This window comes from Dipodomys spectabilis, unplaced genomic scaffold (genome assembly GCF_019054845.1).
Source record: "Dipodomys spectabilis isolate Male_0828 unplaced genomic scaffold, ASM1905484v1 ptg000095l, whole genome shotgun sequence".
NCBI classification, from domain to species: Eukaryota; Metazoa; Chordata; class Mammalia; order Rodentia; family Heteromyidae; genus Dipodomys; species Dipodomys spectabilis.
Window position 1 is genome coordinate 45137812 of NW_024870772.1, and position 25184 is coordinate 45162995.

Consider the following 25184-nt stretch of genomic DNA (forward strand, 5'->3'; position numbering starts at 1 on the left):
TTTGATCTGAGTCATTCTTTCCTGAAATCACTTTGCTATCACTTTGGGCTCCAGGAAGGACAGGATTTACTGATAAGCAGCTTGTGACACTAGTCAAACCGCCACCTAGACAGGCAATGCCTCCCCCACCCTGCTCTCATATTGAGGTTTGAACTTATGGTCTCCAGCTTGCTCGACAGGCACTCTACCACATTAGCTACACTGCAGCCTTCTTATCATCTTATGGCACGTGGCAAAATGCCACAATGGAAGAGAACAGCAAAAAGTTCAAGACAGACCACTCACCATGTAACAGGGACTAAATTGTTCCCACCTCCCCCAAGTAAAGAAGGGATCATTTCTCTGGCACCTCCTCCAGAGTAAAAGACTGAGATAAATGTGAACCAGGCCTTTCCCAGAGACTGGGAATGTTTAATCATTATGCATACCTCCCTCCCTCTTTTCAAGTTCTTTGTTTAAAAAACTTAAAAGCCCAAGTCCAGTACAGACTGCTGAACCTGTACTGAAATGCTAGTTTCACTGTGTTACTTTATTCCACATATAGGAGCAAGTGGTGTGACTGGACAATTTTCCTAGGACATAGACAGAGGTCACCTATGTTTTCTGCCCCATTGTAATGAGGATGGCCTTCCTCCAGTCTCCAATATGTACTTTTTTTTGGGGGGGGGGTCCGGTCATAGGGCCTGAACTCTGGGCCTGGGCACTGTCCCTCAGCTCTTAAGCTCAAGGCTAGCACTCTACCACTTGAGCCACAGCTTCACTTCTGGCTTTTTTCTTTTTGCTTATGTGGTGCTGAGGAATCGAACCCAGGGCCTCGCCACTTCCGGATTTTTACTTTTTGCTTATGTGGTGCTGAGGAATCAAACCCAGGGCCTCAGGCATGCAAGGCAAGCGCTCTACCAATGAGAACCTAATCAGCCCCTACAATATGTACTTCTTACTTCTGTCTCCATCTACCACTAACTGGGTTATGACCATTGGTAATTTGTAAGAAGATTCAGGCTCTGTCTACACTCATTCCAAGTCCTCACCCTGAACACTGTTTACAGCAATCTCAGCCTTTTCTCCTCCACATTCTTCCAGCTTCCACTAAGGTCCTTATTATACTTGTTATACTTCTCAGAATACCTGTTGCATTTATTATATCTCTCAGCACCAACCTTGGTCTATTCGTACAGTTATCACAAAGTAACAAAGAATAGGTAACTTATAAAAATAGAATTTTATTTCTCACAGTTCTGGGAGGTAGGAAGTCCAAGGTCAAGGCACCAGCAGGTCAGTCAGCCTCTGGTAAGGGCTACTCTCTGGTAAGATGGCACCTTGTTGCTGTGTTCACCCTAGAGTAGGAATCATATCCTCACTGGTGGAAAGGAAAGAAGGGAGAGAAAGGGGAAAACACTCTCCATCATTAGGTTTTATTTATTTATTTGGGGGGGTCCGGTCATGGGGCCTGAACTCTGGGCCTGGGCGCTGTCCCTCAGCTCTTCAGCTCAAGGCTAGCGCTCTACCACTTGAGCCACAGCGCCACTTCTGGCTTTTTTCTTTTTGCTTATGTGGTGCTGAGGAATCGAACTCAGGGCGTCAGGCATGCAAGGCAAGCGCTCTACCACTGAGCCACCTTCCCAGCCCCTATTTGCTTATTTTTGATAGTACTTAGGATCTCATGCTTTACTTTTTGGATAGAGTCTAAGGCTTTTTCTCAGAGCCTTTCTTAAACCACAATCCTTCATGCTACCCTTTCCTCCCACTAGCTGAGATTACAGATACATTTATTGGTTGTGATAGAGTACTGGTAACTTCTTGCACAGACTGGTCTCCACGATCTTGCTAATCTCCATCTGCTGAAAGTGTCCTCATAAAAGGACACCTGCTGGCCACCAATGGCTCACATCCTGGCTACTCAGGAGGCTGAGATCTGAGGATCACAGTTCAAATCCAGCCCAGGAAGGAAAGGCCTATTAACTTATCTTTAATTAACTATCAAAAGAAGCCAGAAGTGGAGCTGTGGCTCAAGTGGTAGAGGGCTAGCCTTGAACACAAAAGCTCAGCAACAACACCTAGGCCTTGAATTCAAGCTACAGGTCTGGCAAATTATAAGAATAACAATAAGAATAAGGAAAAAATTTTCAAAAAATAAAAAGGATACCTAATCTCATTCACAAGAGTTCCACATTCATAGTTCAATCACAGGCCACAGCTCTTGCTAATGCTGCATCGGATTAAGCATCAATGTTAATTTGAAAGGACAAAACAGTTAAAACCATAGTAAAGAGCATTAAAATAACAATTGACAAATGGGTGCTGGTGGCTCATGCCTTTAATCCTAGCTTCTCTGGAGGAACTTCTATGTGAAAAATATGAGGAAAATGGATTGAAGTATGGCTCAGTGACAGAGCATTTGCCTAGCATGTGCAAAACACTGAGTACCATATCCCCAACACCAAGAAAGAAAGGGGGGGGGCAGGGAGAGGGAGGGAAGGAGGGAGAGAGAGTGAGAGAGAGAGAGAGAGAGAGAGAGAGAGAGAAAGAAAGAGGGAAAGAAAGAGTGAGAAGTTGAGAAAAAGAAAGAAAAAAAGGAAGGAAGGAAGGAAGAAAGAAAGATAAGAAAGAAAGAAAGTGAGAGGTTGGGTGGAAGTCATGACATTGAATAATGTTCTTATTCTGGATCAGGTGAGATACAGAGTATTCCCTATTTTCTTTATTTGGGGGGTGGAGGGGTCCGGTCATGGGGCCTGAACTCTGGGCCTGAGCGCTGTCCCTCAGCTCTTCAGCTCAAGGCTAGTGCTCTACCACTTGAGCCACAGAGCCACTTCTGGCTTTTTTCTTTTTTCTTATGTGGTGCTGAGGAATTGAACCCAGGGCCTCAGGCATGCAAGGCAAGCGCTCTACCACTGAGCCACCTTCCCAGCCCTCCCTATTTTCTTTTAAATTGCATATGAGTGTTTTTATATATTTCTTTTATAGCCAAAAAACATATCATAATGAAGGAAAACCTAAAAGTCATCCTTCAAACAGTGCAGTCTATTCTTTCTATAAGATTAAGGAAGAAGGAAATGTAGAAAAAAAACTTAAAAACAAAAAGTAAAGTGAATGGTTTCACAGGTTCAGAAAGAGAAAGCCTAGAAGCAAATAAAGGCTACATAGGTGGGAGGAAGGGGTCAAAGATACTGACAAAGGGCATGACCTTGGTAAGAAGGCTGGCTTGCCTGTCTTCTGAGTCTAGAGAGATAGAGATAAAAGCAGGTTATACAGTACATGCCTATAATCCAGGCACTGCAAAGCTGTAAAGATTGTGAGTTCTAGGCCAACCTGGGCTTCATAATGAGCCTTATTTCAAAAAGACAAACACAAACCAAAATAGGTTGAAATAAAATAATAGGTCTAAAATAAATGTGAGGTCTAAATAAAATTGGGGAGAAAATAGGTAAAGTTGGATGGAAGGTTGGAGAAAGCACATCTAATAGAGTTGGTTTCCTTGATGTAAGAAGTCAAGCACATCCAATAATACAATTGGTTTCCTTGATGTAAGATGTCATCTATGGAGAAAAATGAGGGACTGAGTAAAGCACTTCCACAAGAACCTGGGATTTTATAGCCTGTGGATTAGGAAGGAAGGAAGGAAGGAAAGAAGGGGGGGAAGGAGGGGGGAGGGAGGGAAGAAGGGAAGGAGGGAGAGGGGAGGAAGGGAGGGAGGGAGGGAGGCAGGGAGGAAGGGAGGGAGGGACGTGCAAACACAAGAATTGCCAAAAAAAAAAAATAGCTGTATTTGTTAGTTTTGATGAAAATAACAGGTAGTATAATCAAGTATCAAGTGACTCTAGGAGAAAGCCTCACAGGCCTGGATAATTCAACCTTATGTCTACCTCTTATTAGCAAGACACTCAAGGCCCACTAGGTCACTCCTGCTTCCAGTTTCCCCACTTTTAAAGTGATGAATTCTAATCTCAGGTTCTATGGTTTCCCCCTCTTCCCACTACTCACACCCCTCTACTTCTTTTTTGTTCCTCAAACACTAAGAACACCCCTTCTGTTCTGTTTCCAGTCTCACTACTTCTGACCCCTAAAATAATGAGCTTTTTTTCCTATCAACCAATTTTCCCACTTTGCAGACAACTGGGGCTCAGCAACTCAATTCCATTGTCACTATCTTAAGTTAGCACTGGTCTCACAAGATAAAGACTCAGTCCCACAAGACAGCCTCAACTGTTGACATCAGTCCCCAAGGACTCTTGAACTTATGAATGACCAACTATAAATTCAGAGGTTTGCCACAACTTCAGGATGGATAATTTGCTAGTACGTTATTACAGAACTCAAGAAAGCACTTGACCTATTACCAGTTTTTTTTGTTTGTGTTTTTGTGCTGATACTGGGACTTGAACTCACAGCATCTCATTCTCCTTTATTTTTTTTTCTCTCAAGACTGACACTCTACCACCTGACCCACACCTCCATTTCTGACATCTTTGCTGGTTGATTGGAGATAGAGTCTTTGAGCTTGGCTGACACTGAACTGATATCTTCAGATCTCAGTTTCCTGAGTAATTAGGATTACAGGCATCAGCCACCAGCACCTAGCTACCAGTTCTTCATTAAGGATACACACAGGGCAAGCAGTAGGAGCCAGGTACACAGAGCTGCCATGCCCTTCCAGGCAAGCCACCCTCCCAGAGCCTCAATATGTCTACCAAGCCCATCATTTGATGTTTTTATGGAGGTTACATTCTGTAGGCATGATCAAATCATCAACCATTGGTGAGTAACTCAACTACAATCCCTAGCACCTTTCTAGAGGTTGGAGGATGGGGCCGAAAGTTCTAACTCCCTAGTAATGTAAGTGATTCCTCTGACATCTAGACTGAGGTCTAGATTCTAGGGGCTCATCAAGGGCCCTGTCACTAGCAGAATTTAGGTATTATGAAAACTTATGAACAACAACAAAATATTCCTATCACTACTACAACCACTTAGGAAATGCCAAGGGTTTGGCATTGTATCAGGAACCTAGGACAAAGATCAAATACATATTTATTATGCATTCCTGTATTAGGACTTAGACACTTTCAGTTCCCCAGCATACTCGCCTGAAATGTAGGCTATCAAGGGCTCTACTCAAAACTCAGACCTTTTCTTATGCTCCTACTCAGCTTTACTAGCTTCCACACACTCAGCAATATCAGAAATAACACTATTTATTGGTTACACACACACCACAACTACCCCACCCCCACATCCAATCCATCTCCCCCTCCACTGCCACCCCTATCAGGATCTCTTATTAGGATGCAAAGTCTCTAAAGGAAAGATCTTGATCATAATGGGATTCCCAGTGTCTACAATTCCTGATAGGGAGTACTTTAAAAGTTATTTGCTGCACAAATGATGATTACTGAAGCTACTATCTTAACAGGTTCCAAGAAAAGTTTGTTGGTAGAATGGGTTTGATTCCTAGCACAAAATTAACAACAAGAAGAAAAATCTATGTTAAAGGGTTTTAAGGCTGGGTGTATGGGTCAATGATAACAGCATATGAGCACAGGATCCTGGATTTGATCCCCAGCACTGGAAAAATAAATAAATAAAAAACTGGGTGAAATGGGGATTGTGAGGATTAAATGAGAGAGTGCACAGAGAGGGATATAAAGTACTTAATACAATGTGTAACACATAGTAAGCTCATATTGGCTACTATCAAAGGAATCCAGAACAGAATGAGGTCAATGAGGGCAGGAGATATATAGGTTTCAAGGAGGGGGCAAGTCTTGAGGCTGATCTGGAAGTACAAAGATTTTTCTATCTAGATGAAGACACTGCAGACAGTTGGAATTATCTCCTCTGCTCCAGCCACCCCTCCCCAGTGTATGCTGTCTTCACATCCTTGATCAAATGAAGTCTCATGCCACAAAGAGTCACCTACTCACCAGCCTCTCTGCTTATCCATGAATCCACTTATATTTCATTTCTACCCACCAGCCTAGATGAATTTCACTACTAAATAGACTCAACAATATCAATAAATTAATTTCAAGTGTATAGAAAAGAAGTGACCTATTCTTGAGTCCATTAATTCTATATCCTAAAGAAACATTCCATGTTTGTATTAAAAATCAAATACAAAGATCGTGTCCTCTTGTGAAAGAGGGGGGTAAGGCACTCAAAACATCCACCCACAGGAGGTCAATAAACCATGATACATCTGTGAGAAGGCTAAACTGAGATACTTAGTGGAGCGAATTCCAAAATATAGTGTGAATGGAAAAAAAAACTACAACAACACGTGATTTCATTCAGGTAAAACTGAGCATTTTAAAACAACACAGGAAGAAACCTATAGGTTTCTCTCTTCCCGTGTGTGTGGGGAGTGGCGGGAGTGGGGGAGGGGGAGGTTGTCAACAACTCTACCAAACTCTTCAACATACTAAGTTTTCAATAAATGTTTGGTGAATGAAGGCAGTAGTACATGAAGAAAAGGACTGGAAAAGGTTGTCTTGTCTTGCAAAGTATTCTACTTTTAAAAGACTGCATTAAAAAAAATAATAAAGAAAACATGGCAGGACTTGGATAGACCACTTGACTTGGACAGACCACAGGACTTGGATAGTCTGGATCTGCCACCCAACGATAATAACTTCTGCACCGAATCACACAGCAACTTCCCGCTCTTTGCCTGGCAGGCATCAGACCCCTTAAAAGGGGAAAGGTGAATGGGAAAATGCTAGGTTTTCAAACTGTTCCTCAACACCAGCGGGCCAGGGACAGTGCCCTTTCTAGAGTGCTTTCCTCCCCAAGCCACTAGAGCAAGAGCTGAGTCCCGCGCACCGGTGCCCAGCGCACCTGCGCGAGCCAGGCTGCAGCGACAGGCGGGACAGAAAGCCCTCCGGGCAGGGGTGGCGACGGCGGCGTGGGCAGGGCGTTAAGGCCACTTACCTCCCGGCTAGGCTCTTCGCTGGCTGAAATCAGACTCTCCCGCTCAGGCATCATTCTCCACACACGCCAACGTCTTCCCAGATCCCGCAGGGAGCCCAAAGGTCACCTACCTGGTCAGGGGAGGAGAAAGGCGGGGATTATTCCCGGGAGAAGAGAAGCGGACATGCCCGCACCTGCCGGCCACTCGTCTAACACACCCCTTCGTGTGGGATCCGGGGGTTCGCGCGCGGCGCGGGCGGGCGGCCGGGCCTCCGATCCCCCCCACACCCCGGGCCGCGCCGACCCCTGCCTCAGTGTCCCCACGGGAGCCGGCCCCTCCCCAGCCCCGGGTCTCCGCTACCTGGGGCAGATGCGCTCACGACTGGGTCCTCGGAGCCCCAGCCGAGTGCCGTGAGGGAAAAGCCGGCGAGAGGCGCAGCCCCGGACCCGAGACGCAGGTCCCCGGGTGCGGCCACTGCCTGAGGGGACGACTCGGCGTCAACTCCGCGCAGCCCCCTCACGGACTGTGCGCGCGACTCCGGGACGCCGCAGGTGGCAAAGCCAGCGACCGCTGCGGCACCTCGAAGATCGATCCGCGACCAGCCAGGGCGGCCCCATTTGTTCAACAGGAGACCGGTTTGGGGCAGGGGATGGGGGTACTCCCGGGAGGAGGAGGGGGGAGTTCACGGTGGGTGGTGGGGAAGGGCGAGAGGGCGGGAGTGCTGGCTGTCCATCACAGGCCACGCCCCCACTGCACAGCCCAACTCCTACCAAGGGGGCGGGACCCATGCGCGCCGGACGGAAATTTTGTCTACGCCTCGGTAGAGCCTATTGGCTGAAAGGCCATGGGAAGCTGCTGCCAGGGACCAATTGCAAAGTAAAGAGGTCCGTGAGGGCGGGGATAGCACGCCGTTATTTCCTCAGGAGCCAATAGAGAAGAGGAACGGCCGAGAGCTTCCTGAGTTCCGGGGTCGGCTAAAGATGGCGGCTACCACTGGGAGCTGGTGCTTGTGCGAGTTATTGCGGTGAGTAACACGGGGCGTGGACTCACAACCTTGACCTGGTTTTTTGGTGGTAATTTTCTTTTCGCGTGCAGCTTAAGTTTGCAGGAGAATGGCCTTCCTTGATGTGATTTTAGGAGATTGGGTCAGGCCAAGTGGGAAGATCTTCCTCTCCCTTCGGGGTCTCCTAGATAGGTGGGAGACCGCTAGGTCTTTGACTCAGTTTACCGCAGCTTTCTCGCTTGCCCCCCTGCTGGCTAGCGACAGTTCCCAGCTTTGTTTCTGCCTTTTCTTTCTCCTCTTCGCAGTCCATTTTGTCCCTCATAAATTCCTGATCTTCCTTCCCCGTTTCCCTCTAGGATGGAGCCACGAGTGTGTTTTTTCCAATCCATGATGCCTCTGTCTTCGGCTAAGAAGCTAGTTCTTCCTTCTGGACTTGTTTGTTTGTTTAACTCACCCAGACTATTTTGGTTAATACGTGTCACTTAATTATAACATATATGTTCTGGGTTTCTTGACGATCCACTGCTTTATTTTCTCATTGATGTAAAAGTAGTTATAAAATATTGCCTTCTTTTTTTTTATCATTTTTTAATAATTTTATGTAATACAGTTTCTTCTAGGACAGTTACAACATAGATAAATAAAAGGAAAAGCCACCAAGAATGTTTCCATCTGGTGATAACAGCTGCTAACATTTTGGTGGGAAAACTGACTTTTCTAACCTTTGTTATAAAATTATTGTAAATGCTTTTTTTTGCATAGTATTTTTTTATTGTGAAAATACTGTACAGAGGGGTTACAATTACATGGGTAAGATAATGAGCACATTTCTTAACAAGCACTGTAGCCTCCTCCTTTGTTTCCCCTTCCCATCCTTCCCTTCCCATCCTCCCCCCTCCCCCCATCCTCCCCGCTCTCCCCCCAAGCCCTCCCCCCCCTCCACCAAAGTTGTAAAGTTCGTTTTCGATATAACGACTTGTACATCTCATTGTTGCAATGGGTCCACCTGCATCCCTATTTAAACGATTTGTTTTTCCCCTTCCCCTCCACAAATTATACCGACATTAAATACAGTGAAAGCAGGGGTTATACTGTGGGGGAGGGACATACAAAGCAACAAAGAAATAATCTTATAAATGTGTTAGAAACAATCATAAAAAAGAAAAAAAAACATTTGAATACATATCTCAGGGTTCATTTCCCTAACATCACCTTATCTAATGCTTTTTCCCACTGAACAAACTGAGTATCTTTGATATTCTAGCTTTCTAACTCTTTTGGTTTGGCCTTGCTTGGTTTGGTTGTTGTTGTTGGTTTGGTTGTTGTTGTTGTTGTTTTGAGACAGCCTCCAACTCAGGATCCTTCCTGCTTGTCCCCTTTATATGTCATTATGCTCAATGCTATCTCCTAGGTTCTTTTTTTGTCTAACACCTACATATTTTTATTGAGGTTTAAAAAAAATTGTGAGCCGGGTGCTGGTGGCTCACCCCTGTAATCCTAGCTGCTCAGGAGGCTATCTGAGGATCTCGGTTCAAAGCCAGCCCGGGCAGGAAAGTCTCTGTGACACTTATCTCCAGTTAACTACCAGAAAACCAGAAGTGGCACTGTGGTTCAAGTGGTAGAACACTAGCCTTGAGCTGAAGAGCTGAGGGACAGCGCCCAGGCCCAGAGTTTAAGCCTCACGACCAACAAAAAAATTAAAATAAATTGTGGGCCAGTACTGGGACTTAAACTAAGGACCTCAAGTTCATCTTATATTTGGTACTCTACCATCTGAACCCTAACCTCAATTCTGTCTTTTTCTACATAATTGAAGATGACAGTCTGGCTGGGCTGGCTTCAAATTGTGGTTCTCAAATCTCAGCCTCCTGAGTAGCTAGGATCTAGGCATGAGCTTTTACAGATTGAAATTTTATAATTAGAAAATAATTTCCTGAATAACAAGCAAGAATAGTAGTTTCTTATACATATTCAGGTATTTGTTATTTATTTTTATCCATTCTACTTCAAGTTCAATAATGAATATTCAAATACTCTGAGTAGAAAGGTTTGTTCTCAGTCTTCATGTTATCCCCTGCCATATGGGATATTCCTGATTTAGTGCTTTGTACATTGTATTTGCTATTTTCTAAAGGAGTGACTCACTGCTGGTTACAGTTACTTTTTTTTTCAGTTTTCTGTTTAAATATAGGTAAACCTAGTGTGGGGAGAGGGGAGGTAAGCTAGAAATTGAACTCTTGGCCAGGCACATGTTAGGCATGTCTTTTCTCTATGTTGACATTTACACTGACAGTAAATAAAACTGCCTTAATGTAACGCAAGGTAGGGATGCCAAACTATTAGATTCATTATGTCTTTAACCATCTTGCAGTGCTAAGCAAGTTAGAATAAGACTCTTATCTCTACTAAACTACCAAAAATGCCAGATATAGAGCTGTGGCTCAAGTGCTAGTATTGAGCAAAAACTCTCAGGGAGAGTGCCCAGGCCATGAATTTAAGCCCCAGGACTGGTACATGCACAAGAAAATTAACTATTGTTGGGCTGGATATACAGCCCAGTGGTACAGCTCTTGCCTAACATGTAAGGTCCTGGGTTTGGTCCCAAAGATCACCAAGGAAAAAGAAAGAAAAGTGTAAATAATCTTGCAAACTACAAAAATTCTCTGTGCTACTATATATAAACTAAGTATGTAAACTAGACTTTAACTTATGTTATTTTTTAATGAGCATCTGAGTGGTTTTGAACTTTCCTTCTTATTCCAGGTTTTTTTATTCATTGTTCCTCCCGGGACTAATTGTATGTGGAGCTTTATGTGTATGTTTAGTCCTTGTCCTGTGTGGAATCAGACTGATGCTACAAAGGAAGAAAATGTCATTATCAACCAGCAAAAATGGGAGAAAGCAGATGGTGATTGCATTTTTTCATCCATATTGCAATGCTGGTGGTGGAGGAGAAAGAGTTTTATGGTGTGCTTTGAGAGCCCTTCAGAAAAAGTAGGTATGCATCTCTTAAGTTCATTTATTATATTATTGCCATTAAAAAAAATCATTACCTAGAGTCCTAGGGGGCATAACAGATAGGAGAGAGACTCGACAAATGGGACTACATTAAAATAAAAAGTTTCTGTACAGTTAAGGACATAGCTACTAAACTAGAAAAACAGCAGCTATATGTGAGACAAAGGCCTAATATCCAATATATACAGGGAACTCAAGACACTAACCCCTCCCAAACCTAATAAACCAATCACTAAATAGGTAAGAGAGCTAAGGAAAGCATACTCAGAAGAAGAGGTAAGAATGGCAAAGAAACACATGAGGAAGTGCTCATCATCCCTGTCCATAAAGGTAATGCAACTCAAAACAACCCCGAGATACCATCTTTCCCCAGTTAGACTGGCCAATAGTCTGAATTTGGACAACAAATGTTGCTGTGGAAGTGAGAAAAAGGATCCATACTGTACTGCTGGTGGGAATGCAAACTTACACAAGCACTCTGGAAAACAGTCTGGAGGTTGCTCAAAAAACTAAACATAGACCTTCCCTATAACTCAACCCTACCACTCCCAGGCATCTACCATGGACATCAAGAGCCAGGCTCTGAAAAGGACACCTGCACATCCATGTTCATTGCCGCAGTATTCACTATAACTAAGATAGGGAAACAACCCAGATGCCCCACAATAGATGAATGGATCCAAAACAAATGTGGTACCTATATACAATAGAATTTTACACGGCCATTAGAAAGGATAAAATAATGTCATTTGCAGAGAAATAGGTGGAACTAGAACAAATCATGTTGAGTGAAGTAAGCCAAGATCAGAGAGACAAATGGCAAATGTTCTCCTTCATATGTAGAAGTTAGATTAAAAACGCAATGGGATATTACAAATTATACAGGATTCTAGACACTCACAGTAGGACCAAAAGAAGATAGTCTTAGGAGAAAATCAACAAGTTGTAATACCCAATTACCTCTATATGTATATAAAATAATATACATATTGAAACAAACTCCAAAAGATAAGGAAACAAAGGACCTTTTCATTCTCTGATGACTCTATTCTTTACCTCATATACAATGTATACACATACATATCTGAGGAAGGTGGGGGGAGAGCACAGAATGAGTGGAAAATGTGAAAAAGTGCAGCAGCAGGCCCACAGACTGCACCAAGCAACCTGTGGGCAGAGATGGGAGGGAATGGGAGAGAATGAGGGAACATATGATACTATACAAAAGGAAGGAAATGTATTTATTATCTCATAAATGAAAAGGTAACCATGCTGTATTAACACCTCTAAAGTGACAATAAAATAATGAAATTATTTTAAAAAATCATTACCTAAATATAGCTTTGATAACTGGTAAGAATCATGTTCTGCTTCTTCATTGCTATTTCTGCTATGTCCTCATGTTGCAAAAAGATCAAAGAGCCACATTACACTCCTTTAGGAAACTAGGAGGGGTGTTTAATGGGAAAGTGTGCTGAATATGCATAAGACCCTGTATTGAATCCCCAGCACCAAAAAAATAAAGGCAATAATCCCATTAATCTCTTGGTAGCTTCCCCTCCTCCCCCGCTTTTTTTTTGTCCCAGTAGTAGAGCTTAAACTAAGGTCCTGGCCACTGTCTCTTAGATTTTTTTGCTCAACACTGGTACTCTGCCACTTGAGCCATAGCACCACCACTTCCTGCTTCTTTGTGGCTAATTAGTGATAAGAGTCCCAGCTCTGGGCACTGTCTTTTAACTTTTCACTCAAGGCTGGTGCTTCATTTGAGCCACAGCTCCACGTCTGATTTTTTGGTGATTAACTGGAGATGAGAGTCTCGCAGACTTTTCCTTCCCTGGCTAGCTTCCAATGCTCAGACCTTGGCCTCTTGAATAGTTAGGATTACAGGCGTGAGCCACCAGCATCCAGCTGGTACACTGTATTGTAGGTTGGATTTCAACATAAAATGTCTCATTTGAAGGACTAACATCCTTGGGCAACAGAAAAACTAGAAAGGGTAGAGTCAGTACTTCATGTGAAATGATGAGAATCATTGAAAACATTTTTTAAGATAAAATAAGCTTGTTCATGGTTATGAGACAACTATCTACAACTGTTTGCTTGATTTTAACCTAAACTAATGGGATTCTTAACTATCATATCCTATTTAGGTATCCTGAGGCAGTATACATTGTTTATACTGGTGATGTTAATGTCACTGGTCAACAGATACTAGAAGGTGCTTTCAGAAGATTTAACATCAAATTAATTCATCCAGTGAAATTTGTGTTCTTAAAGAAACGCTACCTTGTGGAAGATTCACGCTACCCTCACTTCACACTCTTGGGCCAAAGTCTTGGCTCCATTGTCCTTGGCTGGGAGGCGTTGATGCAGTATGTTCCTGATGTTTACATTGATTCCATGGGCTACGCGTTCACATTCCCTCTGTTTAAGTATGTAGGAGGTTGCCGAATTGGAAGTTATGTTCATTACCCCACTATCAGCACTGACATGCTGTCTGTGGTGAAGAATCGAAGTGCTGGCTTTAATAATGCAGCCTTCATTACCAGGAATCCTTTTCTCAGCAGAGTAAAACTCATCTACTACTATTTGTTTGCCTTTCTTTATGGGCTTGTTGGTTCTTGCAGTGATGTGGTCATGGTGAATTCTTCTTGGACCCTAAACCATATTCTTGCACTTTGGAAGGTTGGGCATTGCACTAACATTGTTTATCCACCTTGTGATGTACAGACATTTCTGGACATTCCCTTACATGAGAAACAGAAAACCCCAGGACATTTACTGGTTTCCATTGGCCAGTTCAGGCCTGAAAAGGATCACTCTTTGCAGATCAGAGCCTTTGCTAAATTGCTGTGTAAGAAGGCGGCTGAGTCACCCTCTCTACTCAAACTCATCCTCATTGGAGGTTGTCGTAACAAAGAAGATGAACTCAGGGTAAACCAACTGAGAAGGCTGTCCGAGGATTTAGGGGTTCAAGAACACGTGGAATTTAAAATAAACATTCCATTTGAGGAATTAAAGAATTATTTGTCTGAAGCAACAATTGGTCTGCACACCATGTGGAATGAACATTTTGGGATTGGTGAGTTTGTCCTTAACTAGTTTAATGTGCAAGACATACTACTTTAGGTTTATGATAAGTTAATAATACTCTGAAGTCTCTATGACATCCTCATTCTCTTTTCTTAATCCACCAAGTGTGCTTTTTTCATCTTGGACCTTTTAAGACAGTAGTTAAGAATAGTACTTGGGCCTGGCGCTGGTGGCTGACACCTATAATCCTAGCTACTCAGGAGACTGAGGATCTCGGTTCAAAGCCAGTCCAGGCAGGAAAGTCTGTGAGACTCTTAGCTCCAATATACCGCTCAGAAAACCAGAAGTGGTGCTGTGGCTCAAGTGGTGGAGCACTAGCCTTGAGCTGAAAAGCTGAGGGACAGCTTTCAGGCCCAGCCCCATGACTGACAAAGAAAAAAAAAAAAAAAAAACACTAGTACTTGGACTTGGATATGGCTTAGTGACGGAGTACTTGGCTAGCATGTACCAGCTCCTAGATTCTATTCCAAGAAATGCTTGCACATGTACACACACACACACACACACACACACACACACACACACACACGAAATTTATTAACCACCACTTAGTATATGGAGGTTACTAAATTGAGGTTTTTACAAATATTATCTAGTTTAATATTCTCTAAATCCCTGTTTGATAGGTATTATTGTTATACCCATTTGTCCATATGGAAACCCAAGCACAGAGAGGTCTAGAAACTTCAGTCCAGTCACAAAGGAAGTGGTAGGTCTGGCTTCTACCCAGGTAACAACTGCTCTTAACTGCTAGGCTTTCTATTTCCATCCACCCACCTCACTTTTTTTTTGTTTGTTTTAGGGCTCAAACCCACAGTCTTGCACTCACTAGGCAAGTGCTATGCTCTACTACTGAGCTATCCTTAAGCCTTCTCTCCTCATCTAAACTCATCTGTGTACTGGTACAGACTCCTTGCCCCTACCCTAAATCATACTAAAGGAGCAGCTTGGAATCTTTGGATAGGATCTAGTGAGAAGTATTTCAATGGGCTTGCTTAGGGGTGAGCATTTTTATTTGGGCAGCAGAAGCTGACACTGTCTCCAGATCAGCTTCCCACACTATTTCTCTTTTAAATTCTTTGTGAATTTTTGCTCATTATTGAAATGGCCTCACCCCATCTTTCCTACAGATCCTATCAGGGTTCAGTTTCAGTCTCTTTACCCTTTATTTGGTTTTGCTATTCAAGCTGCTATTTCTATTCTAACTTTGGGTTCAGCATACATTTCATTGTAAAGTCAACTGCTGTTTGGTGTCATTTGGTAACATGTATTTTTCAAGTGCCTGTTCTGTGTCTCTCCTCATTATAGGAAAACAGAAGTGGAGCTTCCTATACTAACACTATAATTTCTTATGTCTTAAATTCCTAGTTAGTAGTATAATAGTAAGTCCAAAAGTACAAAGACTTATTGGTCCAGCTCTCTGCTTAGAGTCTGTCTTCTGACATTTACTGGTACTCAGTCTGGACCAGGCACTCAAGGAGGCTGGGAAGGTGGCTGAGGTGGGAGTTGCTCTTCGTTCTTTCCCTTCAGAAGCTGCCCATCCTTCTGGTGGTCACACTTTGCTGGACATGAGCCAATGCTGTGTAAGGAAAGTGAAGTGTTCCAGGAACAGTCACACAAGACAGACTTGTGACCCTCAAGCTGGGTCCCAAACAATAATTAAAAGTTGGCCAGCAAGTGAGAGAATAGCACAAGTGTGACTAAAGGAGCATCAATAACTACATTCAAGCGACTTTGTTCACAGAGCAAGAGCCTGAAGGGGACAGTTAAGAAAACCAGTGCCAGTGAGAGCCATGTCAACCAGTGGGAAAGAATGAAAGGATATTTTTGGTTTTTTGTGCCTAACTGGGGCTTGGACTTAAAACCTGGGCATTGTCCCAAGACTGGTACTCTACCACTTAAACCATAGCTCCACATCCAGCTTTGGATAGGTAATTAGAGGTAAGAGTCTCAAGGACATTTCTGCCTAGCTGGCATTGCACCATGGTCCTCAGATCTCACGTTGCTGAATAGCTAGGATTACAGGCATGGTCGTCTGTCATGGGTCTTGAACTCTGGGTCTGAACGCTGTCCTTCAGCTCTTCAGTTCAAGGCTAGTACTCTACCACTTGAGCCACAGCAACACTTTCTGGTTTTCTGAGTGGTTTATTGGAGCTAAGAGTCTCATGGACTTTCCTGCCTGGGCTGGCTTTGAACCCCAATCCTCAGATCTCAGCCTCCTGAGTAGCAAGGACTAGAGGCATCAGCCACCAGTGCCTGGTCTGGAATGATTTTAAGCAGTTCATTTTACAGCTTTCTGTTTCCTAGGAATGTAGTGTGGAGAGTCCAAGCTTTTAAAGGTTTCTGCTCATTTTTTTTCTTTCTCAGGAGTTGTGGAGTGTATGGCAGCTGGCACAATTATCCTTGCACACAACTCAGGGGGTCCAAAGCTGGACATCGTTATTCCTCATGAAGGAGATATAACTGGATTTCTGGCTGAGACCGAAGATGGCTATGCTGAGACTATGGCTCATATTCTCTCCCTGTCTGCAGAAAAGAGACTCCAGATCAGAAAAAATGCTCGTGCATCTGTAAGCAGATTCTCGGACCAAGAGTTTGAAGTGACATTCCTGTCATCTGTGGAGAAGTTATTTAAATAATCCTAGATCTGTATATATTAAAGGTATTTTATATTAAATACTTGGGTTTGTAGGAATAGCTCACAGTTAAAGCACATACTCCATATGGGTGAGGGCCTGGGTTCAATCCCCAGCACCAAAACTTAAATTGGTTAATTACCACTTCATATATAAATACCTTTCTATACTTATTTCTGTTATAATCAAGTCAGTCTGAACAGTGTTCTCAGCAGTATGTATTTAGAAAAAGTATTTTATTGAGAAAAGGCCAAATTACCTAAATGGAAAATACACTCTTACATATCCTAATATAACAATTTAGATTAATATGTGGTCTTCAGTTTTACAAAATGCAGAACTGAAAGAAAAACATTAACAACTGAATTTGGTATAATCCATATTTTTATGTTCTGTTTTTGAAATCACTCAACAGGAAAAAATTCTCTTTATTTGATCACTTGTTTGCTTTATTGTATTTTGTTGTTTTATTTATTTTGAGTATTAGGAATCAAACCCAAGACCTTACACAGGCAGAGGACAAGCTCTACCTCTTAGCTACACCTCAGCTGAAATTTTCCTTTTAGAATAGAAGGAAATGTTAAAATAAAAAGGGATGATAGATAAAAAGTAACTAGCACTTTAGAATTATTCTGACATTTTGAAACACAAATCTTTTTGGATCAGGGAGTTGTTAGGAATTGTACTCCAGGCTTGTTCATACTAGGCAAATATTCTTCTAGTGAGCTACATCCCCAACCCCAAAATTTCTGGTACATTTAATTCATGGGTCACCTTTTTCAATGTACCTAATGTTTTCTTAAAAGCAACTTTGTAGATGTATCTAATTCTGTTCCCAAGGCACATATGTAAGAGGTGGAATGGGCTGATTACTTCATGAATATGTATAGGCATGTTGAGGTTAAGATGCAATAATTAAAAGTTGCCTCGTTATCACAGCACATTTGGATGGGTCTCCCACATCCATAACAGCTCCAACCTAAGTAAGCAACCTAATTTACTCAAGAGAACATCAAGAAAGTTGTTTTCTGGCTTAATTATAAGATAAAGAGAACTAGCCTCACATTTTATATAAACAAAACCATGCATTGTTAGATGGTGAGCTAGCCTTTGAAAGGAGCACTGGATGGCTTGACGCAAGTATAAGGTCCTGAGTTCAAACCCTAGGATCTCAAAAAGAAAGAAATGAGTACTGGACTGAGTCAGCAGCATCCACTTCATTCTTTACAAACATCTGATTGAAATTAAAGCTGCTCCTTAATCTTTTTGAATCTTTTCGCATGAGCTGGAGATGTTAATGCCTACCCTTATTGAATTTTAGAGTGGTAATACTGAAATGGAGAGTGTGTAAAACAACTTTGAAAATTCCAAACATTAGAGTAAATGCCTCTGATATCCTGTCTTTAGTAATGATTATATGTGTATGCAGATCTTACCAGCTTTCAGCATTTTCTACAGATATCCTTGTTCAGTGAATTGACACTCCCTTCATCAGTCTGATTTATACCTGAGTTATGGGTGGACTCCTTCAGTGTTACAGAGTTCTTTAATGACAGCATCCAGATTATGAAGTGGTGTTTTGACTCTGGGCCCACTGCTCTTTCTTATTCTATGGCTAGTCTTTGAGGTCAGATCCATGCTATAGCCTACTCAGCCTACAACATCTACACAAAGAAAACTATGTAACTAAAGAGGAAGAAATTGAAATGAACAAGTAGAGGATATAGTGAAAGAAGATTCCTTAAAACACATTAAAGGTTCATTTTTTAATTTTTTTTCCAAAAAATTGACTCATGGATCATAAATATGATACTATTTGCATATATGTTCATTTCCAGTGTTCTTAATGTGGTACTTACTTGTATTTTAGTTTGTTTACTGAATTACTGGTACTATGAAAAATGTGGAAACAGTATGTCAATTACTGTCTGCGAACATCTGGGTGACTATTGATTTTGCTAAGTTCACATTCCCTGTGTAGTTAAAGTTACACTTTAACTGTAAAGTACATGTTATGTGGTCTTTGTACAATAATCTCTTCCTACAGTCTCCCAATTCTTCTAGTATAGTTCCACATGCTGAGAAATGTGGAGGGAATGGGGTACTGGTACTGGGGGTTGTATTCAGGGCCTTGTGCACCTGCTTGGCTTTTTCGCTGCACTTCTAGCTTTTTTCCTGGTTAATTAGAGATAAATGTCATAAGGCCTTTTCTGACCAGACTGGCTTTGAGCAGCAATCCTCAGAGCTCAGCCTCCCGAGTAGCTAGGATTACAGGCATGAGCCTCTAGCACCTGGCTAGAATTTTTTTTTTAATATTTAAAGAAGAAAGAAAATGCATAAAAAGGAAAGGATATCTTTATCTTGTTTGTGGTGCCTAAGTATTGGTTGTTAGATTTTGTAGACTTTCTTAAAAATTATTTATGCTTTGGGGTGTGGCTTTGGATTAGACTGAAGGCCTTATGCTTGCTAAGCATACATTCTATCCCTAGCTACCTCCCCTGTCCTTTCACTCTTTATTTTTTAATAATTTCCAAGGTATTTTTACAAGATCATCTTATAGGAAAAATTATGAAATAAAGACAAGTGTTAGTATCAGTGCTTTCAGAATGTTGGTGTTTAATTATTTAAATAAACCCTAGTCTCCAGGACTTTGATATGAATGAATAAATTAGAATGTGTCTGTGCTAAATCTGTCAATGAGTGCAACAGGAAAGTTACTTCTGTTACTTCTACAGCAGAAGTTATTGTAAGTTTCTAGGTGCTTTTGGTCTCTGTGGTTTATGTGTCCTCTCTCACTGCTTCTGGGCTAATCTCTTTCCCTACCCTAAAATCTAAAGCCATCCTTCTAAAGGGAGCTCTATTATCTGACTTGAAAGAAAAATCAAGTCCTAGAGATGATCACTGAAAAACTAACATATAAATGATTTGTTTTTACTTGTACCTAAACAGGTACTATAGGGAATAGGTACTTCTTATTCTTAATAAGAAAAGGTAGGTAGGAGCTGGGTGCAGTGTGCATGCCTATAATCCCAACTCTCTGGAGGTAGAGATAGAAGGATCCCAAGTCAAGGCCAGCCTAAGCTAATAGTGAATTCTAGTCTATCCTGAGTAACATAGTGAGACCCTGTCTTAAAAGCAAAGAATCAAAGAAACAAAACAAAATGCCTAAAAGTCCACTGAACCCAATACCATTAAAAAAAGAGAAGAAAAATCCCAGTAATCACACTTGTATGTTTTGATTGTTAGTTCTTAGTTATCATCAATAAAACAAACTGGGTCAATCGATGGACTATTAACCACTTCTGAGGCGTCATTTGATTCTTCTTTTTCTCCTGACTTTTCAGCATCTTTAGAGAAAATGGAAGCCTCTTCCTTTTCTTCTTTGAAAGAAGCAAGATTTTCTAAGGATTCTACTACTTCATTTCTCAATTCATCTTCAGATTCTTCAAAATTTCTGAAACAGCAGCAAAACAGTGTTACATTATGAAATCATTAATATGAAAACTTGTTTCCTTTTTCATTGCATTTTACCAGGTGTTTGTGGCTCGTTCCTGTAATCCTAGCTATTCAGGAGTCTGAGATCTGAGATCACAGCTCAAAACCAGCTCTGGCAGGAAAGTACATGAGGTGTGTGTCTGTGTCTGTGTCTGTGTGTGTATGTATATATATACACGCTGACCAAAGTAGTATCCCTGAGCTTCCCGTGCTCAAGCCTAGTGCTCTTACCACTTGAGCCATAGCTCTGCTTCTGGCTTTTTGATGCTTAATTAGAGATAAGTGTCTCAGAATATTCTACCTGGGCTGGGCTTGAACCTCTATCCTCAGATCTCAACCTTCTGAGTCTCTAGGATTACAGACATGAGCCACTGCCTCATGGCTCTGTGAGACTTTTATCTCGAAGTAAACCACCCAAAAACCAGAAGTAGCAGTGTGGTTCAAATGGTAAGCAGCAGATGTGAACAGAAAAGGCCAGTGGACAGTACAAGGTCCTGAGTTCAAACCCTCAATATTGGCACATACACCAAAATTGCATACTCAAGTAATAAATTATTAACAGTCTGGCTTTTCTATACACTTATCAACCAGTGTTGGGAAAAACATTTCTCTGTTTAGTTGGACTCAGGTTTCAACCTTTAAGTATCACTATCCATTTACACTCAATAAGAGCAAAGAGAAACCCAGGCACCAGGGGCTCACATTGATAATCCCAGCTACTGAGGAGGCTGAGATCTGAGGATCACAATTTGAAGCCAGTGTGAGCAGTGATGTCCATAAGACTTACCTCCAGTTAACATCCAAAAAATCAGCCGTGGAGCTTACTTTTAAAGTAGTGATATGCCAACCTTGAGCAAAAAAATAAAGCTCAGGGAAGCCCCCTGGTCTTCAAACCCCAATACTGGCGCGCGCACGCACACACACACACACACACACACACACACAGAAAGGAAAAAGAAAACACTAGCACATGCATTTATATTTAAGGTATAATCTTTCATAATGACAAATGACTTTTTGGTTTGTGTATATATTATGCTTTTTATATTTTAAGTGTCTATACTTTCCATCAAAAAGTTTACTGTGAAACAGAAAGCTAAGTAAATGTTCTATATCCCTTTGCCCTTTAACTGTTTGAATTAAGTAAATTTAGATAAAGAATACTATAGTCTTCATAGTTAGGTTATATTATCTGGAAGGTTTTTGTTTGTTTGTTTTGCTTTGTTTTTTGATAGTACTGAGCTTAAACTCAGGCCTTGGACACTGTCCTTGAGCTTTCTCAGCTCAAAGCTAGTGCTCTACCACTTGATCCACAGCCAGCTTTTTGGTGATTAATTGGGGATCAGAGTCTCACCGACTTTACTGCCTGGACCATCTTCAAACAGTGATCCTTAGATCTTAACTTTCTGAGTAGCTAGGATTACAGGTGTGAGCCACCTGTGACCAGCTTATCTGAAGTTTTTAATGGCCTAATTCAATTATTTACTGCATTTGCTATCTCTCATAGTAGACTCTGGAGTTTTTTTTTTGTTTTACCTTTTTTAAATTTTTCTCAGTATGGGAGCTTGAACTCAGGACCTCACACTGTTGCTCAGCTTTCTTGTTCATGGCTGGTGCTCAGCTACTTGAATCATATGTCTACTCCAGCATTTTTGCTGGTTAATTGGAGATGAGAGTGTCTCAAATTTGTTCCCCCTGAGCTGACTTTGAACCTTGATTCTCTGATCTCAGGCTCTCAAGTAGCTAGCATGAAGCACCAGTGCCTAGCTGTTTTGCTTTGTTTTGAGGCGGTCTGAACTGGGTAGAACTAGTTTTTAAATTTCCAATTGTGAGCTCATTTTCAGTAGAGTGTTAGCAGAAAAAAAAAAATCCAATGCTTATAACTCCAGGGTGTTTCGTATTAGTTCTTCTAGCTATCCCAGGAGTATTATTTTCTTTCAATGCAAATTTTAATGATAATTTCTCAAAGTAAGTGTATTCATACCACCTAAGTATTACAATTCAATCTCCAAACCTAAGTGAAGTCAAATCCATGGTTATAAATTTCCTAGGAAGAATTTTTCTCCCAGAGATTTGAGCCAAAACAGACAATCCACATTACTGGGACTTTTCTAGACACCCTTATTCTTCAGGGGTTCCAGCCACCATGAATGGAGGGAGGATACAAAGACTTACTAGGTGTATAGGAGGCATGCAAGGAGAGAAAGGGAACTAAAACAAAAATTAACTCTCCAGGAGAGCAAAACCTCTAACTAAAATTACAAGACACATGAATACATTTTAAGAGTAAAATAAATGGACACAATTTTATTTTTCAGTGCTGGTGATAAAACTCAGGACTTTCTGCATGCCTGCAAGTGCTCTGCCACTGAGGCATAAGCATGATCATAACAACTATCAATGCATAATCATTATTTAGGCATAAATAAAGTAAAACAAGAAAAAAAAGCCAGACATGGGTGGCTCATCTCTGTTATCCTAGCTACTCAGGAGGCTGAGATCTGAAGAGTGAGGTTCAAAAGCCAACCCTGGGAGAGCCCATGAAACTCTTAGCTTTAATTACTCACCACAAAAAGCCAGAAATAAAGCTGTGGCTCAAGTGGTACCGTGCCAGCCTTAAGCACAACACCCAGTCTGTGAGTTCAAGTCCCAGTACCAGCACAACGTAAACAGAAGAAAAGTCTGTCATTTGTGATGGATGAACCCAGAGGACATTATGCCAAGTAGGCCTAAAAGAAATCACATGATCTCACCCTATATGTGGAAACTAAAGCAATGTAAATCTTAGAAGTAGAGAATAATAGGATAGGTGGTTGCCAAGGATGGGGAGACAGCAAAGGGAAATTGGAAATGTCCATCAAAGGGTACAAAGCTGCAGTTAGACAAGAGAAATACCTGCTAAAGGTCTTTTAAGTCTCTCAGCGCAAATAAATAGTAATTAGGGATACATGTGTATGTATAAATTAGGTTGGGTTAGACATTCCACAGTATATACATGTTCCCAGACATATTGTTGTAGATAAATTGATAGTATATTAACAATTTATAATCACAAAAATGTCAATTGCCATATTTAATCAACAAATACATTATTGCTATTAATATCTCACCCAAGTCTCTCATGACACTATAGAAGAATGTAAAGATATCTATGTTGAACTAAGGGAAGTAACAGCTGAGACCATTTTGAAGGAAAACATGGAGTCCAGGAGAAAATGTGGGCCGTAGCTCTACCACATATCAAATGGGATGATACAGCCATAGTAATTAGACAAATATTACTAATGGAAATATACAAAATAATGCCAGGAGAAGAATGGAGATCACAGAATGAATCCATGCAGATAGGAAAATGTAATCTCTAGCTAGGCCTCAACCACCTCCCATCCCATAACAGCATTTTCAGTGTTGCGCAGTGCTCTGTTTAAGTTATCTGCTAATGAGTTACTTACGTATCATTACCATCAGATCCTGCTTCCAGTTGTTCCTTGTCTACTTCAATGCCAGATGTCATTTCCACCTCCTCTTCATCTTCTTTAGGAAGATATTGTTTTAAAGTTCCTATTGTTAAGGAAATGACAAAATGAGAGTCAGGCCACCCTGCATAGACATCTGATAAGCAGTATATACCAAAAATCCTCTAATGAATTGCACAACCTTCTAGTCATCACCAAAACAGAGTAATACTGGTGTCTCATGCCTGTAATCCTAGTTACACCGCTAATGAGATAGGAGGATCATTGTTCAAAGTCAGCCCATGCAGGAAAGTTGTGAGTCTTATCTCTAGTTAACCACCAAAAAAGCCAGAAGTGGGTAGAAGTGTAGTAGAATACTAGCCTTGAGCAGAAAAGCTCAGAGATAGTGCCCAGGCCTTGAGTTCAAGCCCCAGTACTAATGCACACACACACACACACACATTCATAAATGAGTTTATACATGAGGTAATAAGAGATAAAATTGGTTAGTTTGATTATCTGATTGAGGGAATCAGAGCCAGATTTCATATCACATATGAGAACAATTTCTAGTCTTAACCATTATTTATTGCTGCCTTCCAATATTCTACAAAGAACCCAGCTTAGTGATAGTGTGACTGCATAGTATATGCTTGGTTCTAGGTTCAGTCTCCCACACCAAAGCAATAGCTAGCTTACACATAAATACATACTTCATATATAACATTCATATTCTTATAAAACTTTATATATAGCAACTGTAAATGTTTACATTTTATGCATTATGTCTTACAGAAGAAATTTATATCACTATAGTATAAAAGTCCTACAAAAATAATACAGATGGGCTGAGAAGGTGGCTCAGTGGTAGAGCGCTTGCCTTGCATGCATGAGGCCCTGGGTTCGATTCCTCAGCACCACATAAGCCGGAAGTGGTGCTGTGGCTCAAGTGGTAGAGTGTTAGCCTTGAGCTGAACAGCTGAGAGACCAGAGTTCAGGCCCCATGACCAGACCAAACAAAAAAATAATAATACAGATATAGGGAATTATATTTATGCATCAATAGAAATCACTTCAGAATAAATAAATTTAAACAAAGATGGAATAAGTTATATAGTAGACATTTTAAACCAATAAAAAAAATCTGTTATTCAAAAAAATATTATTGAGCCAGGCATAGTGTGGTGTATGCTTATAGTCCCAGCTACTCTGGTTGTTGAGGTAAGATAATTTGAGCCTAGGCAACATAGCGATGATCTAGAGAAAAACAGAAGCATAACGTTGCTCAAAATTGGAGATAGACTATAGTGGAATAATTTGAGTCCACTGACATCAAAAAATGAACTGATCCAGGTAAGCGCTAAGCCATACTAGATTATCATCTACAAAGCTGCTAGTTCTTTTAATCAGTGTCAGTTGATTACATTCAAGAAAATGAGTCTACTGTCCTTGGAAATTTGTGTCACTTGTTAGTAGCATTTGGTACAGGTCTAAACAAAGCAAATTAAAATTTCTGAAATGGCAAACAGTTATCTCTAGACTTATAGTATTACATTTTCAAAGCTTTGACAAAATTC

The 25184-nt window shown here is 41.2% G+C and overlaps 2 protein-coding genes and 1 long non-coding RNA gene across 3 annotated transcripts in view; 1 reads left to right on the plus strand and 2 right to left on the minus strand.

Moving 5' to 3' along the window:
* Nucleotides 1–1244: 1244 nt before the first annotated feature.
* Nucleotides 1245–7524, minus strand: LOC122112643. The gene is made up of 3 exons (XR_006148246.1): nucleotides 7287–7524; nucleotides 6928–7037; nucleotides 1245–1360 (listed from the first exon to the last, which is right to left on the minus strand). It is a non-coding gene; the product is annotated as an uncharacterized LOC122112643 (long non-coding RNA).
* Nucleotides 7525–7758: 234 nt separating this feature from the next.
* On the plus strand, nucleotides 7759–17093 carry Alg11 (ALG11 alpha-1,2-mannosyltransferase). The gene is made up of 4 exons (XM_042685503.1): nucleotides 7759–7931; nucleotides 10674–10904; nucleotides 13079–14010; nucleotides 16389–17093. Exons 1-4 carry the CDS (start codon nucleotides 7888–7890, stop codon nucleotides 16658–16660), a joined length of 1479 nt encoding a protein of 492 aa, XP_042541437.1. The 5' UTR covers nucleotides 7759–7887; the 3' UTR covers nucleotides 16661–17093.
* Nucleotides 17094–18918: 1825 nt separating this feature from the next.
* Nek5 (NIMA related kinase 5) overlaps nucleotides 18919–25184 on the minus strand; it is a 46808-nt gene continuing 40542 nt past the window's right edge. Inside the window, exons 20-21 of the mRNA XM_042685504.1 lie at nucleotides 23605–23713; nucleotides 18919–20111 (exon numbers count right to left, since the gene is read on the minus strand). Of these exons, the coding sequence (XP_042541438.1) occupies nucleotides 19907–20111; nucleotides 23605–23713 (314 nt within the window). The 3' untranslated portion in view covers nucleotides 18919–19906. The remainder of the gene's footprint in view (nucleotides 20112–23604; nucleotides 23714–25184) is intronic.

Coding starts and splice junctions, on each gene's coding strand:
- Alg11 (XM_042685503.1), top strand. CDS start 7,888: ATGGCGGCTACCACTGGGAGCTGGTGCTTGTGCGAGTTATTGCG. Junction 7,932..10,673: donor TGCTTGTGCGAGTTATTGCG/GTGAGTAACACG, acceptor TTCTTATTCCAG/GTTTTTTTATTCATTGTTCC. Junction 10,905..13,078: donor TTGAGAGCCCTTCAGAAAAA/GTAGGTATGCAT, acceptor TATCCTATTTAG/GTATCCTGAGGCAGTATACA.